The sequence below is a fragment of the Taudactylus pleione genome, unplaced genomic scaffold (genome assembly GCF_031769625.1).
Source record: "Taudactylus pleione unplaced genomic scaffold, aTauple2 ptg000389l, whole genome shotgun sequence".
Taxonomy (NCBI): domain Eukaryota; kingdom Metazoa; phylum Chordata; class Amphibia; order Anura; family Myobatrachidae; genus Taudactylus; species Taudactylus pleione.
Window position 1 is genome coordinate 1,723,850 of NW_028284790.1, and position 17,871 is coordinate 1,741,720.

At 41.5% G+C, this 17,871-nt stretch overlaps 1 protein-coding gene across 1 annotated transcript in view; it reads left to right on the forward strand.

Moving 5' to 3' along the window:
- INPP4B (inositol polyphosphate-4-phosphatase type II B) overlaps window positions 1-17,871 on the forward strand; it is an 813,539-nt gene that overhangs the window by 13,629 nt on the left and 782,039 nt on the right. The window contains exon 2 of the mRNA XM_088445787.1: window positions 6,462-6,506. Coding sequence (XP_088301913.1) covers window positions 6,462-6,506 — 45 coding nt within the window. The remainder of the gene's footprint in view (window positions 1-6,461; window positions 6,507-17,871) is intronic.

The following is a 17,871-nucleotide window of genomic DNA, read 5'->3' on the forward strand; positions in this document are numbered from 1 at the left end:
CTCCCTATACTCTTGTATGGGGCAGCGATGTGTACGCCAATCAGGTTACTGCTGGAGAAATCTCAGATTTTCCTCGTAATCCACTTCCCTGAATAGGACGAAGATGTGAAAAGTCCTGTTATCAGTAAAAATAGGCTTTCCACTTCTTCATGAATAGAGCCCTTACTTATTATGAGGGAGTGGTTATTGTGGGAATTAGAAGCTAGATATAAATTTTTCAACATTCTCTACCTGCAGCACCCATGCATTTTCTTAGGTTACTTACCTAATTCTGACAGGATTCTGACTGTCAGGTTGCCACTGTTGGTATTCTGACCGCCATCATCCCAGACCCAACCCGCAAAAAGCAGGTGGTTAGTGTCAATCCTGTGATAGATTGTAGCACCATTTACACCAACGCACAATTTGGCCTAAATAAATGGGCTGATGCAGATATTGAACGCAAGTCAGTTTTGCAGACATATCTTGCACATGCTCTTTTGCCGAGCTTGCACAACCAGGGGTTATGTGAAGTGTACATAATTCAGTTGCAGTGTTGTGATAGATATCATTGTTTTCCAATGTAGCTTTTGCACCAAAGATAGGGCTTGTGCAAGTGCACTCTCATGTTGACGGTTATGAAGCCACGTATACACATTGTGGTTCAGCAGCAGATATGCATGCATCTGTGCAAATGGGTGAATATGGGCATATAATTTACGTTGACCCCTGCATCAGTGTTCACATACTCGTACATGTTTATGTATGTAACGTAGTAGAATGTTACCCTGTAATTTTATCACTATGGACCCTATTTATCATGAAATATTTGCAGCATATTCCCTGAAAACATAATTTTCAGTGTCACGACCCTGCCTAGTTGTCACCTTTTTGCCTTGAGACTTACCCCTGTCAGCTGCCCTATGGATCTGTGGGGGTCAATCAGACCCACTCATGAGCGGCTGTATGCTCGCAAGCGGGTCGATGTTCCCCCACTGCGCATGCGCATGACGGAGGGAGCTCCGTCGTGCGCATGCGCGAGACCCGGCGAGCAATGGGCTCTCCATCGCACCGGGTCTCGCACCAAAGGGGGCGTGCTGTCGATGTTGATTGACAGCACGCCCCCTTTGGTGGGCGTGCCGGGGGCGTGCCTGCCAGACGGAGACGTTCCCATGGGAACGCCTACCGTCTGAAGCCGGCCCCACTGACATCACTAGTGATGTCAGTGGGAGTGGCTTTGGCTCTGATAGAGCCAAAATCACTCCAGGGCTTGCGGCAATGAGACCCTACCGCAGGGTCTCCGTCGCAAGCCTGATGGTCGCGATGGTCAAGACCATTGCGACCATCATCATGGACACTCGCTATAGCTATGGGTGGTAACCCACAGCTATGCGAGCGTCCATGAGGACGCTCCAAAAAAAGGTAGGAGGGCCCTGATTCAGAGCGAGCGCTCTGGTCAGAGCGTTCAGCTCTGAATCAGGCCCTGTGTGTGTAGTTCTCCTGGGGGATTTGCTCTGACTTCTCTATGCATTCCTGTCACAGTGATTATTGCACCTGGCCTCTCCTCTGTCTGTGAGCACTGCTAGCCCTGATTGGAATCGCAGGTGTGGTTCTGATTCTCAGAGCTGCAGAGATGAATACTCCCTCTGTATGTTGTGCCTTCCACCACTCAGAATGCTACTTCCAGACCACCTGTCCATATCCACCAATTGCTGCCAGACCCATGGTATATATATCCTCCCCTGATAGCATTCTGGGCCTGAACATCTCGTCTTCCCGTGGTGTATGGTTCATGCTGTTTCTGCATTCAAGTGTATCCCTGAAACCTGCTACAGCAACCCCTGGTGCAATCCAGAAAACCTGTTACAGCTATACCTGGCAATTCAGTAAGCCTGCTGACAGCAACTCCTGGTTCATCCCGAAAACCTGCTACAGTAATACCTGGCATCCAGAAGTCCTGTTACAGCAATACCTGGCCTGTGCTCTGCTGCTAGTCCTACTCCTGGTTGGTCCCTGGCACTCTGTAAACCTGCATCGTGTCACCCTGCCTTGCTTCCTGCTGTGGATCAACTCCTGCTCCTTTTACCTACCTACTCCCTCCCTGAACCTAAAATTCCCAAACCTACCCACTCCTTCCTGAAACCTGTTATTCCCAATTATCCAATCCAGCCTGCACCTGAGTTCCAGCCTTTGCCATAGAAATTCCAGATTACCCTGTTTAGCCCTCGTCTCAGCATTACCTGACTTCCCCTCAGCCATTGTCACATTATTCCAGTCCAGAGTCAAGTTCCAAGCTCATCAGTTCTATCCACGTTGTTCCACTCCAGAGTCAAGTTCCAAGCTCATCAGTTCAGTCCACGTTGTTCCAGTCCAGAGTCAAGTTCCAAGCTCATCAGTTCAGTCCACGTTGTTTCAGTCCAGAGTCAAGTTCTTAGTTCATCAGTTCAATTCAACAAGTCTTCCTGCCGGTCCCAGTCTGGTCCCTCCAGTTCCTGTCATTTATCATCAAAGGCAGTTTTCACTGCTACACAAGTCTTGTAAATAGAGCTATCTACATCACCCATGGTTCCAGTCCAGCCGGCCTCCAGAGAATCCAGTTCATCACCTGAGACAGGTAACTCTCAAGCACCAATCATGACATTCAGGGGATACCCACAAATATCAAGGATCCCACAGATGTACAGTACTATGGACCGATAGCAGCAGATATCCCCGATATCTGCCATGGACCTTCCATTATCGTCTGCAACCTAAGAGGCTGCTGTGTTGCCAGATTTACCAAGCTCCGAAATGCAAAGCATTCTGGAACTTGGCCACAAAAGGATAATGCCATCTCCACGGCAGGCAGACAAAAGTGACCCAGCAGGGAATTCCCAGCAGAGGTAACCACTGTCCGGACAGCCGCAGGGGGGTGGGTTAGGTTAGGGGCTCCCGGGTGGGACTTAGGGTTAGGCACCCCCCTGGGAGGGTTAGGCTAGGGGGAGGTTAGAGTTAGGCACCACCCCGGGAGACTTGGGTTTAAGCTGCGGGGACTGGGGGGGTTAGGTTTAGGCACTTAGGGGAGAGGTTAGGGTTAGACACCTCTAAGTTATGGTTAGGGGGGGACAGGCTTAGTTTTACTTACCTAAATCCCCTATCGGGATCCTCATTCCTGCCAGTCTTCTAGCGCTGGGATTTGAACCGTGCGGCCAGTGGTCATACATACTGATTCCCCCCCACATACCCCCCAGCACTGCCTGTCCCTAGCACTGTCGCAACTGATGTCTGCACCTACCCCTCCCTACCCCCAGCTCTGCCTGCCCTTACTCCCCTCTAGCTACAGTTCTACCCAAACTTCTCCCTGCCTTTACCCCGAGCTGTACCCCAACTGCTGCCTGCCCCAACACTGTCCCAACTGCTGCCTGTCCTCACCCCCCCATAATATGTGATGGGAGCCAGAAACAGTGTAGTAGAACCCCAATTTTTTTTAAAGTGAGGTGTCCCTGGGACCCACAATTTTTTTTGCTCAGTATGATCACTGCTCACATAGCACAACAGTTTTTTATCTGTAATTCTAAGCCTCAGTTTCAGATGCTCTTTTGCTATTTCAGCGCCCTGGTCAACTCCTATAAGGCAGCTTGGTGCAAGATTTTGTTCTGTGCCTTGCTTTACTAAAATCATCACTGCTCGGCTCTCTTTTGTCAGAGATGAATGGTTCATACACCTAGACATTCCTCTACCAATGAAAACCCTATGAAAATCTGTCCAGTGGTTCAAGAGATTAATCCGAATGAACAGACAGACCCCTAAACCGGGGACTTTATTTTTTATATAGATACTCATGATAATAGTATATTCTAAAACTATGTAATATATGTAATACCATTAGTGTTCTTGGGGGTTTGGTCAAGTAAGGAACCAATTAGAATAAAGCTGTTTTGTAGCTTAGGGTCTATAAAGGTGCAGAACAAGTTGGCCGATCTAATAGAGAGGTAAAGGGCCCCAAAATTGCATTTCTGTAAGTTGTCTGCCGCCCTAATATATATAACAGGCTAATATTGTTAGAAAATGACTTTGCAAGTGTCATCTTGTAGGTGTCAGTGTCACAGAGCAAATATGTCTAATTTCCAAGTAGACAGAGGGAATGAATAAATGAAAAACTGAAACATACAAATTCTGTACATTTTAAGCATCTGCTGTAAGATCATACTTGACTACCTTTATTTTCTGTACAACATAATTTATAGATGGTATAACATATGTCATTAATTCAGAGAGCTGAAATAAGTGCTGTTAATAGCTGAACGTCACAGACAACAAGAAACTTTTTACTTAGTTATACTGACATATTGTCAGATGTTGAGAGTTTGTATACATGTATATGTATGCATACCCCCTCTCTGCTTTCCCATATTCATGGAAGTAGCTATAGTAGGTGCAGGGGCTGCAATTGATATGGCGCATAGAGGCTATGGTTGGTTCACACACATCTTTCCCTGATCCTGTGCACATCTATGATAAGGTATCGGGGACAGGTGAGATGGTGGTACCCGGTGATACACTTGTGTGCAGTGAGCTAAGGGAGAGGCCCTTAGATCACAGGATGGTTCTGTCAGTCAGAAGGCTACTACAGGCTCTACTGTATTTGAAAAAATTGCTCAGAAAGCTGATGATTTGGTTTGTGAGGCTAAAGACTGGCTCAGTGGATTTATACACCCATGGAAGGAAGATCATTAATGCCCTGGTAGCAATGCTGTGGCAGCCCCTCACACACACACACCTCTTTTCTGCATTTCTCTCTGACTCTGCTCTGCTCCACTACCTCTTCTTTTCTTCATTTTTGCATCTATTTGGCTGGCTACTGGGCTCCAGTGGGGCAGTGTCAGACAGTCGGCTGAGTGTGTGCTCCTGTATCTCTGCACTAAGTGCCTGTGTTATTTCTGAGAGCTGCAGTTCCATTTGGGACCAGTGGGCAGGGCAACTATGGTGGTCTACATTTAAAATTTTAAGTGTAAAGAAAAAAACACTGCCGATATGGCATGCTTAATGTCCCCTGTCTGAGCCAGTGTCCGGAGCACCAGCTGCGTCCCTGTGTAGTGGTTATTATACTAGTAAGAGGTGTGTATAGTGGCATACTGTGAACTGGGGGCACATAATCTGAATTGGAGCACTGTAATGTGGCTTAATATGAACTAGAGATATTATAGTGTGGCATAGTATGAGCTGGAGGCATTATATTTAGACATGAGTGATTAATTTTTTACTCAATTCTTTTTGCAAGTTCGGATTGGTTCAGAATTATCTTATTGGCTATCCAAAACACATGAGAGTTGGATAGCCAATGAACTGATGGCGTTTTTGAGATGCGAACATAACCGAGTAAAACCAAACCGCTCATCTCTAATTATATTGTGACATAATATGAATATTAACAGGAGGCACTGTAATGTTGCACATAATGAACTGGGGACAATACACTGTGGTGGCATAATATGAACTGGGGACACTACTGTACAATGTAGCAAAGTATGAACTGGGAGCACTGCAATGTGGCATAATTTGTTCTCGGGTCTATGTGTGGCACAATGTGAAATGGAAGCACTGTGGCATAAGTTTGTACTGGCAGTACCACAATGTGTCTTATTGTGAACTAGGGGAATACACTGTGCCACACTATGAACTGGGGGCAATGTGTTGTATAATGTGAACTAGGGCACTACTATGATGCGTAAAATGAACTAGGGTAGTACTAATGTAAAATGGGGAGGGGGGGGCATGCTATTTTTTTTTCCCCAAAATGTTTTCACTACAAGTTTAGGCTTAAAGGCCTAGAGACGGTTTTTAGTGGTTTCTCAAATCGCTGTTTAGTAAATACAGGGTTTCTATACTTGTAGTTAGAGATGAGTGGTTCGATTTTGACTCGGTTGTATTCGCCAAATTAGCGTAAATTCAGATTAGTTTGGATTTATCCTATTGGCTATCCAAAACACGTGAGAGCCAGATTGCCAATATGATGCCGTTTTTGAGAACCGAACATAACCGAGTAAAATCGAACTGATCATCTCTACTTGTAATGGTAAACACATTGATTGTGCGCCAATGTTTCATTAGATGCAAAAGTGTGGATTCTCAGCAGGTTTTTCAGTGGTTTGGACTTTAGTAAATCTGCGTGGTGCAATCCCATTAGTAAACCGTTGGAAAAACCACGAAAAAAAAAGCAAAACCGCATCTTAGTAAATATACCCTTGGTCTTTAAATGACCGTCTTTCCTTTCCTTTAGGTTAGTTGTTTACTGCACTGCACTCATCTTTGATACAGTTTCTCCTCACCGTTCCCTGTATAGCAAAAAGAAAAAAAGTCTATATTTATCTTCTCTAACCTGGGTGGCCAGGAAATAAATTATTAATGTGTTTCCAACAAAAATTATGCAGAGTTGCTAATGAAATGCTGTTTAGTGAAATCTTTATTTCTAATTACTATTTATCTTGATTCTTTATCCGCAGAGATTCAGAGAACTTTAGATGACCCGAAGCTTGAGTTCGCTCTTGGTAAGAAAATCTACTTTTCAACTAATTTTATGCATCAATACAACAAGGATTTTTTTGGTTCTAAGAATACGTCTAAATATATAGTCTGAATGCATTAGAGTGCTGTTAAATAACAGAAATCATTTGCAAGTGTTCTTTGTAGAGCGCTCTATGAAGAGTACTACAGTATATCACATAATACAGTCACAAGGTTAGGGATTTGCATTTTATATGTATGCATTATGTTATGAACGTGCTTCTTTTCTTTGGTTTACCTTCCTATTGTGTTTACATACAGATCTAAGAGTAATGTGCATAGCCTTATAATAAGCATGATCTTGCTGCATGCTATTGTTTGTAGGAAAATTAACATAGAGATTATGTGGTCTTCTCTATATGCATTTCAGAAGCCAGTTTTTTGATGTTTTTAAGTTCTGTATTGAATTTTACACAGTTGCATAACTTTTAAATGAGACCACTTTGTGTAATATTTCTTTAAAGTGGGCCTTGAGGGTATTTGTTCTATCAGGGCCACCTTTGGTGTGCAAGGATTCAATTTGCACCCTCACACAGCTGTGTGGGGTGAGGCCTAATGATGGAAGAGAGGCAAGGCCATGGTGATGCAGTTTGCATTATCAGCACTTGCCCTTTCGACCTCCCCTCCAATATCTCCCAGAAGGGTGGTCCAGCATGTAGGCATATATACGGAATGTTATCATTATCTGGATGGTGGTTGAGTTTCTCCTAAATGTGGCTTGGGCTTGTTGGGGAAGTAAGTTTTCAGTAAAAATTTATTTGTAGCTAGTCTTCTCCGTTAATTAATTCAATAGACCCCTAGAAACTGAGTTTCACTGTAAACTTCAAGGATTGTCGGGGGTGTGCTGTTGTCTGGCGCCATTTGTTATAATAATGCTTAAGAAACCAGGCTTTCTATCTAACAATGCTTGACAATACCAACAGTGAAAGTGAGAAAAAAAAGAATAAATAAGAAATAAGAATATAAGAAATAAATTGGTCATAAACACACAGGGGCCGAAGCAGAATTGAATGCAAGTTGGCCATAATTGCACTTGCATTATGTGCATAGTGCATGGAACTATAAGCAGATATTAGCACATATACAGCACTGTATGCATCTCTGTGTCTGCATGCCAATTGCTTTGGGACACATTACCATTCCATCCTTGTTGCAAAAGATCCATATGTTCTAAGCACATACGCCTATGTGCGAATGCCACTCTTATTACCCTGTTACTGTACAACCCATCAACCCAAGTGGATATCCAACTACGTTGTGTATGACTCTGCATCAAGGGATACTGGATTGATCACGCACAGGACTAAAATATTGATGAAGTGTGTATTTTTGTATCAACAATTATATGACATTTAGGTATAAATTGACCATATGACAGGAATGAATCTGCATCGCCTGTGATTGGGTATATTGGGTTATGCGCAGAGTGAAAGCATGCAATGTACAGTAATGCTGAGACACACTGCCAGATAGATTAGCCGATCAATTAATCGGGCAATATATCTTGTGTGCGTCGGCCAGTGTGTACCAGCAATATGTCTGTGAACTACGTCTTTCACAGACATATCGCGTTGGCTGTGATAAACTCATGCAATTTTCAACTTTATGTTAACTTCCAAAACACTCTATTGGCGTAGAGCACTCCAGGTATTATAGAGAGGAGATTGTCATTAATCACATCATCACTCATCAGTTACTGTAAAGGTGCGTATCCACTACTAGATCCCGGGGTGCAGTGCCTACACTGAACGATTGATCGTTCAGTGTAGCATCATTATTCATCCCCAAACATGGTCAACCTGACGACGTCGTCAGGTTGACCAGCATGTTCGGGCAATTATAGATGTCAAATACGATCGTCGAGCGCGTTTTTGACATTTAAATGCCCGATTTGCGGCCTGATTACTGAGCGATTGCACGATTATGATGTCATAATCGTGCAGTCGCTCAGTAAGGTCGCGTAGTTGATACGCACCTTTAGAGACAATCAGATGACAAAAACACTAGAGAAGGCTGTCTGTGCATCACGAGTACAGTAACATTTTTAAATGACTGTGTGATAGTTTTGTAAAGGGGAAGGTGATGGATTGTTTATTGGGACATTGGGCATTCTATTTAAATATGGCCTTGTTATATGGTCTATAAAAAGAGAGAGTGTAAACCTTCCTGTAGATGTGCCAGAGAAGTGGGAGTAGGAAGGAAGGACAGAGGCCATGATTAGGGCCGGATGCTCTGACAGAGCGTTCGCTATCTGACGGATTGCCCATCGCTATCCGGGTCTCGCGCATGCGCACGACGGAGGCGGCTCCATCGTGCGCATGCACTCTGGGCCACCATCGACCCGGTTGCGAGCGCTCAGCGCTTGCGACCAGGTCTGAATCAGGCCCAGAATACTTTGCATGCAGTTTATATTTTACAATTTCTTATTCTAAAAATAATTAAAATTATAACTTCATGTTCACATTTTTAGTTTCATTTAAAATAGTAAGTAAACCACTTCTAGCTATATAATATGTATAAATATTACTGAATGAATTATACTGGAGATACTAAGGTGCAGATTTAATTAGCCACAGGACTTACCACCTGGTTGCACCTCTGCCTTGGTAAGCCCCAGAGGGTGCACTTAGCGAACATGCCCCCAAATGTATTCGCTAAGCTGTAAATTTGTCAGCAAGTTGATACAGTTTAAGATTTGTATAACTTACTGTAAATGTCTGAAAGAGTTGCAATTGTCATAGGAAACATTATATGAATATGAACACATTATGCATATGCTTTAATTAAGATGAACACTATGTAAATGTATTTGTGCATAAGTAGAAACAGTCATCAAGGGAGGGAGATGTGGGGAAAAGAGATTATCTTTCCATCTTCCAACTACAATTACTATTTAGCTCCAATTATCTCTGGATTGATTTAATTTTGCATATTTATTTAATTTTTTGCCATTTCTCAACTAAAATTAAAGGGGTTGTGGTTATCACATTAAGAACATTTGATTGCTTCCTATTGCCTGTTGGAATTCCATAATTTTTCCTTTCCATTTTGGCAAGTCTCCTCCAATCTCCGTGTCACCCAAATAATAAATTTTATTTTAATATGACATGCCCACTTCTTTTCAGTCATTTGGATTGCCATGCCTACAATATATTAAATTACATTTAATAAATCACCTATATCTTCCCTCACACTGACACTGGCATTCCACGCCACGTGTATCTGCTTAGTTTATAAAATTCCCAGTGATCATGTTAATTTAATTCCTGTTTGTCCTAGGAAAAGTTGGACCCATATCTGGAGAAAATGTGCAGTGTTGATCCAAATTCTGCTTTGTTCCTCTGAGATTACTCTAATTAAGGGGTTTACTTCATGGGGTATGTGTTTTAGTAACAAATAGAAAATAATGATCAGTGTATAGTAACTTTTTAAATCTATGTACTTATTTTCTTTGAACCCCTTTCCACCGTGTGAGAAATATGTAACAATGAAATACAGCAAGAAAGCAAAACAAAAAAGCAAATATTTGTCATGTGTATTATGAAAGTAAATAATGTGCATACATACTAGGCCTAATAATTCAACATATTATGCGGCCTCATGCAAACCATGTTAAGCACCTGAACAGTGTCATTCATGGTATGCACCTAAGGATTTAAACTCATCATGCATTGTATATTTAACATTTAATCAACTACTTCAGGGCATTAAGTGTGGCAATTAGTAATGTGCAATAATGAGAATTATTTATAAATTATATAAGCATTTTCTATATTAACGATATGGCCCGATTCCGAGTCGCACACGGCTCCATATGTAGCTGCATCCAGAGAACGTTAGTAGTTGTACATGCACAGTAGCATATATATATATATATACACATCTTTGCATATATCTGGGCAATTCTGAGTCAACGCAACTCAGCCACTTCTCCCCGAACATGAAATGGGTGTTTCTGGGTGGCAGCATGGAATAGAACCATCTCACATAAGAGTCGTGTGAGTGTGTAGCTAAAGTTGGGTCCTATTTTGAATTGTTGATTTGCTGAGGGACGCCTTTACAAATGGATGCACTTGCCCCCAGCAAGGGCTAAGTGTAAGGGGGATTTTTTCTAAAGTGAGGGATTTTAGAAGTGGAGAAGTTGCCCATAGCAACCAATCAGATTCTACTTGACATATATCTAGCACCTTCTACAATAGGGGTGGGCAATAAGCGGCCCCCCAGATGTTGTAAAACTACACATCGCAGCATGCACTGTCAAAGTTTTGCATTGCATGCTGGGATTTGTAGTTCAACAATAGCTGGAAGGCCACTTAATGCCCACCCCTATTCTAGAAGTTAATAGCTATAATTTGATTGTTTGCTATGGACAACATCTCCACTTCTATAAACCCGCACTTTAGTAAATATACCCCTAAGTCCAGATACTGGTAATGACAGCAAATGTAAAACTGTGAGTACCATGATGCATATGCTAGAAGACCTACATACAGTCGCATTACCATTCCGTTCAGTGTTCAAATATGCAACACTGCTCCCAGGGTAAGCTGACTGCCCTGCAATAGGCTCCTTGCTCCCTGATCTAATTCAGCCTCATCTGCTCTGTCCCAGCCTTCTCTTCTTCACTAATTTGTGTGGATGTTAGGCTTCTTATATGTCACTTTATACCATAAACGTTTAGAATTTGGGAGAGCATTTTAATTTTACTTTTATTTTTTTCTAATATATCTCTTCCCCCACAATACCCACCACATGCCAATCACATAAACTGATTCCCATATGTCAACCATGCAGGAAAAGACCGCAAACACCACATCAAACATAATCAGGGAATGTTGGTTCCAAAATATTTCAATAATTTGTCAAGCTCACCAACCACTTCAGTCTTCCCATCTGGCCAGTCCCTACACTGACTCTCAGATATATGGTCTTTGCTCTGCCACATTTGGCTCAAGCTAGCACACAAATTTTAAACATGAGTATGGGTCCTCATAGAGACAGGACCACACCCAGGGATAGCAGTTAATAAGCACCTGGGGATAAACTGACAAAGTTCGTCTTATATTTGAAAAGCAGGGTGCCCTAGCAAGTGTGACCACAAAATGTAACTACATGACAGTCTCTCTCTCTCTCATATATATATATATATATATATATATATATATATATATATATATGATTTTTATTTTTTTTTCTCTCCCTAATCCTATTGGTGTGTGATTAGAACTATCCTCCGTGTAAGTTTGTTTTCTTTCAAACATGCCTTAAGTGTGTGTTTGAGTATGACCCTTCTGGGCTGCTCCCTCCTTAGATCTTCTGAGGTTTTTTATTTTGGGGAGAACTGGCAAATCTGTTACTAGAGGAACGCTCTGATCAACCTTCAGATCAAAGTCAGTGTAAAAGGGTAAAAATAAAATATGTGGTAAATTATTTTTCCCACAATAGATGTAAAGTTTACATGCTCTTTATCTCCTGGCTAAGTCCCCCTGTGTTAATTTCCACACCCACCATACATTAGTACACACTAAATTACTGCAGCTGTAGGCAGTGCTGCGCATGCGCTGGTTTTACGAATGTAACAGCACATGCGCAGCACGGTTTCCAGCTACGGTAAGTTAGAGTAGAGAGGGGAAAACGATCTATTTCCTGAAAAGCTGTCATTGCAAAAATGACAGCTTTTCGGAATAGATAGTTATGAAGAGGAGGAAAGATGAATTCCTCCGGTAATTAGGTAGAACTCCATGCAAGTTCTAAACCTAATTACCTCTATCGAATTTTAAATTATGATGAATAGACCCCTCAGTTTTGTTTGATTTTCCCTGTGTGAGGGGTTTTGGGTTTGACCCAAATGGGCTCTCTTCTTTTTGGGTGAGCTGAAGCAACCATTTCCTTGAAGGAAGCTTTGACCAATTTTAGGGTGAAAGGTGTGACTGAGAGTCTTGTGGTGGAGGATAGCCTGAACATCTGTTTCCCTGGCCTTCCCCTAATTATTTGTCACACTTGCACATTTAAAAGTATGAAACATAGTGAAAGATATGTCAAAAGGACATATTTGTAGTAGGGTGCAAATTGATAGTTTGCAGAGGTGCGCTGAATACACTAGCACTGGCCCTGGCTCTGGCTGCGAAGTCATTGGTAGCATCTACCTCCCGGGCCAGTACAATTTAGGGCACTTGGGGCCGTGCATATCTGCAAGGGTCAGGTCAGGTCAGTCTGTATGCCATGATGTCAGGACATGCCTAGGAGTGCAACATAACAGCATGCTGTCCTAGTTCCCAGGGTGGCCGGGCTGAGTTTGCTCCAGGAGAGATGCTATAGCAGCATTTGTGTGGCATTAAGGGAGCACATACTAGGGAGGTTTACAGTCAGGTTTGGGATTATGGACACAGGTGGGAGAGACACTGTTGGTTTGAAAGACACTGGCACAGCTATGATAGTCTGAATAGGAGCATTCTGAAATGTCCATCCTCTTGTGGCATTGCCATACTAGTGTCTATCATGCCAATCTGTGTATGCATGCCTATTGGCTGTGTGCTCTGAGCTGGTGTGTATTCGGCCATGGGAAGTTGGAGCTGTCCCGCCATGTATACAACAGCACTGCCTGTGCAGGATTCTAGAACACTGCACTACTGGCTCTGCATGTGTTAATGTACACATGGCCTCTGTACAGTCTTTGAGATCCCTCTTCTTCCAGCTGTTCCAGGTGTGTTGCAATGAGTCAGGTAATGAGTATGGTGCATATGTACTATCTATGGGCAGTGTATGAACTGTCTAATTCTATAGCATTCAGTGACAGTCTATAGGGAGTGAGAGAGGGAAGGAGAGAGTAAGATAAACAGTACAGGGGGTGAGAAAAGGAAGCAGAGAAAAGCAGAGAATGAGAGATGCAGGAGGTTACAAAGAGAGGGGAGGGAGGGAGTCAGAGGTGCAGAGGCAAGAAAGGGAAGGAGATAGTGAGAGGTGCAAAGGGTGAGACATGAAAGGAAGGAATGGTAGATAGATGCATGATATGTCCCCCATTTTGAGTGGTCACACCCCTCATGACACATAGTCATACCCATTGTGATGTGTGACCACGCTCATTTTTCACAGTATGTCTCCATACCCACTCTTAAAAATTCTCACTTCAACCACTGATTCCGTTACTATTCTGCAAAATATTCACTTTCTGTATTTGGGCTCATATGTAGCCGCATACAACCCAGTATCAGCCCATAGTATTCAAATAAGATTACAAAATGTACAAAATGGAAATAAAACAAAAAACAAATATACTGAAAGAGAGAGGAGAAAAGGAGGACTGGGTCTTTGCCCTATCTTGTTCCCTTGCTATCCTCCACCTCTGTTCTGCATTCTTTTTACTTCCATCAACAGTCTCTCGTCAGACTATTGTGTGCAGAGTAAGGGCAAAGCATGTTCTGCCCCAGGTGCAGGTGCCTGTAAGGCAGTGGCCCCTTTCTCTGACCCTGCCGTGTATACACCACCATAAAAAGTGGGAGGCACATATAGAAACCATTGTAATTCCTACAACGTTCACCTGATTTGGATGTAATTACCCTCAAATTAAATCTGAAAGTCTGCAGTTAAAGTACATCTTGTTTGTTTCATTTCAAAGCCATTGTGGTGGTGAATAGAGGATAAAATATGAAAATTCTGTCAATGTCCCAATATTTATGCACCTGACTGTATATATGTGTGTATATATGTGTGTGTGTATATATATATATATATATATATATATATATATATATATATATCTCCACAGTAGTACATAAGGTGCACTCACCAGGGACTTTTTAAAAAGATATAAGGGCTTATTTATTCCTTACTGCATAGTACAAGTCGTCACAAGTCGACGTTTCGGCTAGCGAGGGTAACCTTCTTCAGGACAGACTCCCCAAACCACGAAGAAAGGGTCCCTTTGCTTTAAGCGATAACCAGAATATGCCCCTTGTGTCCACTGCCCATCAGGGTGTATGGTTGCCCGTTCATCCAAATGTCACATGCATAGGAAAGGAACATGTGCACTCATAGTGTAGTAATTTAAAACATTTATTTACAAACATCACATGTATATCAAAATGACTAGTGCTTATCTGTATTCAGCAGACACCGGCCAGAGTATGGAAGTCAGACCTGTCTCCAATACGTTTTGTCACTTGTGCTATATCTAGCTGGACTTCATCAGGAGGGTGTCCCCAGGATGTCCCTGTCCGATATTTATACCAAGTGTAACTTATTAAAAAGGCCATGTACAGCGTGTTAACATAGAGGTCTAAGTCGGTGCTATTGGCGACCATTTTCTAAAAGCCCTCAGGGAGCAGCCATTTTGGATAAGCTTCATTTACTCTTACTCTTAAAATTCTATTATTATTCGCCCTTTATGAAATACCAGAAATAAAAACATGTAGTAATTAACACACAAAACTAAGTGGAGTGAATCACTCCATATAAACTATATTGCACATATAATTACATATTCATCTAAACATTCATCGGACAGAGCATTACAACAAGATATCGGAATCCATAAAATATTACAATACATAGGCTAAAAGAAATATTTGGCATCACCTTAAAACCCAATCTAAAATAATTCCTCTGTATATAGACAATAAAAAATTAATCTATAGGATAAAATGTTATATTATATAATCACCAGCATAAAATGTGTTTTTCAATAAAAATTATATCTCAATGAAAATTAAAAAAGGGAAAGATCACAGGAAAGGTATTATTTCATAGGATTCGTTCAGCCCATCTGGAGTCATGGTATTGAGAGTAAAGATCCAATACATCTCTCTCTGAGAAAGCTTCTTCTCCTGATCTCCTCCCCTCTCTCCCATTTGAACCCACTCTATTGCTTTAAACCTAAGACTTTTGGGATCTGCATTGTGATATTTGAGAAAGTGTCTGGGTACCGAGTGGTTCTCTACCTTATTCCTAAAACTTCTAACACGTTCCTGTACTTGCAGTTTCAAGTTTCTCTTTGTCTTTCCTACATATTTTAATTTGTAGGAGCATTCTGATTGATATACTACCCATGTTGTCATGCAATTCATTAGATCCTTAATTTAAAATTCTTTCGATTTATTAAAATTCTAAAATTTACTGGACACTTTACTTGTATGTTTGAAAATATTGCACTTGAAGAACCCCTTTGTCCCTTGCATCCATATTGTCTCCCTACAGTGTTCTCCCCAGAAAATTTTTCCAGCCGGGTGGCATCAAGAAGTAATAATAAAATGTTTTAAATCCTGACCTTATAATGATTTAAACTTGAAATAACAATTTATATATTAATTCTCTTTTTCTTAGAGGCCCAGATACTGTTTCCACTTGCTGGCTACACAGAATATATTTTGTATACAGCTCAACAGATACTGGCCCCACTTGCAGGCTCTCTTTAATCACTTCAGGTGACTGTTTCTGCCTAAACTTTTATACAGGAGGAGGGATCTTTGCCCTCCAGCCTGACACTGCCCCTGCACTGTGATGGACAACTGCCCCCAAACCCCAATGCCACATCCCCTGCTTGGCACTCTCCCCTGACCCAATGCCATGGACTTGCCCCTATGCCATATCCCCTGCCAGGTACCTGCCCCACCCCAATGCGCCATGTCCCGTCACCTGGAACCTTCACCAACATGTACTTATTGCCGGCGGACACGGAGCCTCCAATGTGAAGAACATGACGTCGGCGCAGCTCGGCGTCGCATCCGGCATATGTCCATGGCAACAAGGACACATTGAGGTTGACCGGGAATGCGGTGCATTGGGGCAGGGGGAAGTGCCGGGTGGTAGGGTGTTTCTGCCGGGTGATGCACCCACAGAAAATGGCCTGGGGAGAACACTACCCTAATGGTTTTCAGCATACTCAGAGCAAGGTGGTCTTTTAGGTTCCTTACCTTCCTAAGGGCTAAGAAAGTTTTTTCTGGTAAAATGGTAGTAAGAACCATGTCTGTCTTAAGAATGCCCCAAAGTTTATTGAAGACTCTTCTTATTTATTACTCTCTGTTGTTTAATTTTGTAACAAAAACAATACTTCAAATGGTCCTTCCATTACACATCCTTCACACGGGTTTCTGTTTTCTTAATGATATCTTCAGGATAATTCTTCTCACGAAACCTATCTGCATAAATTCCCAGTTGTTGATTAAAAGTACAATTTCTCTTAACACTGCAAAAAGTTTTCCAACCTGTTACATGATCACTACTGAAATGTACGTAACTAATAGTATCTACAGGTTTGATATGGTTACAACTTATAATATTCTCATTAGTGCTGCTTAAGATTAGGTCAAAATATAACATTTCTTCATCATTAATTTTATATGTAAAGGACAAATTATATTCATTAACCCCTAAATATTCCATAAATGACATGAATTCTACGTCCGTTCCATTCATTATTATTAGAATATTGTCAATGTATTGTGTGTACATGATGAGTTGGGTTTTGAAAGGATGGTCTCCATAAATATATTTCCGCCTCCAGCTCCCCATATGGAGATTAGCAATGCTGGGAGCAAATACGATGCCTATCGCTGTGCCCTCTATTTGTATAAAAAATGTGTCTAAAAATGTAAAATAATTATGACTTAAATTTTTTTATCAATAAACATATACATTCCTTGTGTTGGTTCTCAAGGGTTTGGTCCACCTCTAAAAATTCTCAGTAGCTTTTAATTGCCTTGTCATGCAGTATGGATGTATAGAGTTGACTGTACGTCGATTGTTGCCTATTTGAATACTTTCTTCCATTTTATATCCTTTAATATCTGTAGAATTTACATTGTATCCTTAACATAGGATCTTAGATTTTTAACATACTTATTAATCAATCTACTAGAGGTCAGGAAATCGATTCCTACCACTATGGGCCTGCGCGGTGGGTTGTCTAACTGTTTGTGTATTTTGGGCATACAGTAAAAGTAGGAATAGTTGGATTATTATTAATGAGAAATTGATATTCATCCTTCAATATGACTCCCTTATGTAATGCCTCTACTAATATTGTTTTCAATTCCATCACATATAAGGCTGTTGAGTCAAGATCTATTTATTATAGAATACCTGATCTCCCAGTAGTCTGAAAATTTCCTTTTCATAATCTTCTCGATTCATGACTACAAGACCACCACCCTTATCTGCCTGTTTAAACATCAAGGAGTTATTACTTCTCAATTTGTTTAAGGCTTCTTTTTCAATATTGGTCCAGTTAGATCTTTTCAGTTCTTTAGGATCTTCAGTACATAAATCTCTTTTTGCAAGTTCATAAAACATTTCTATCTGTGTACTTCTTGACTCTAAAGGATAGTATTTAGAAGGTGGTTTCAGACTGGACTT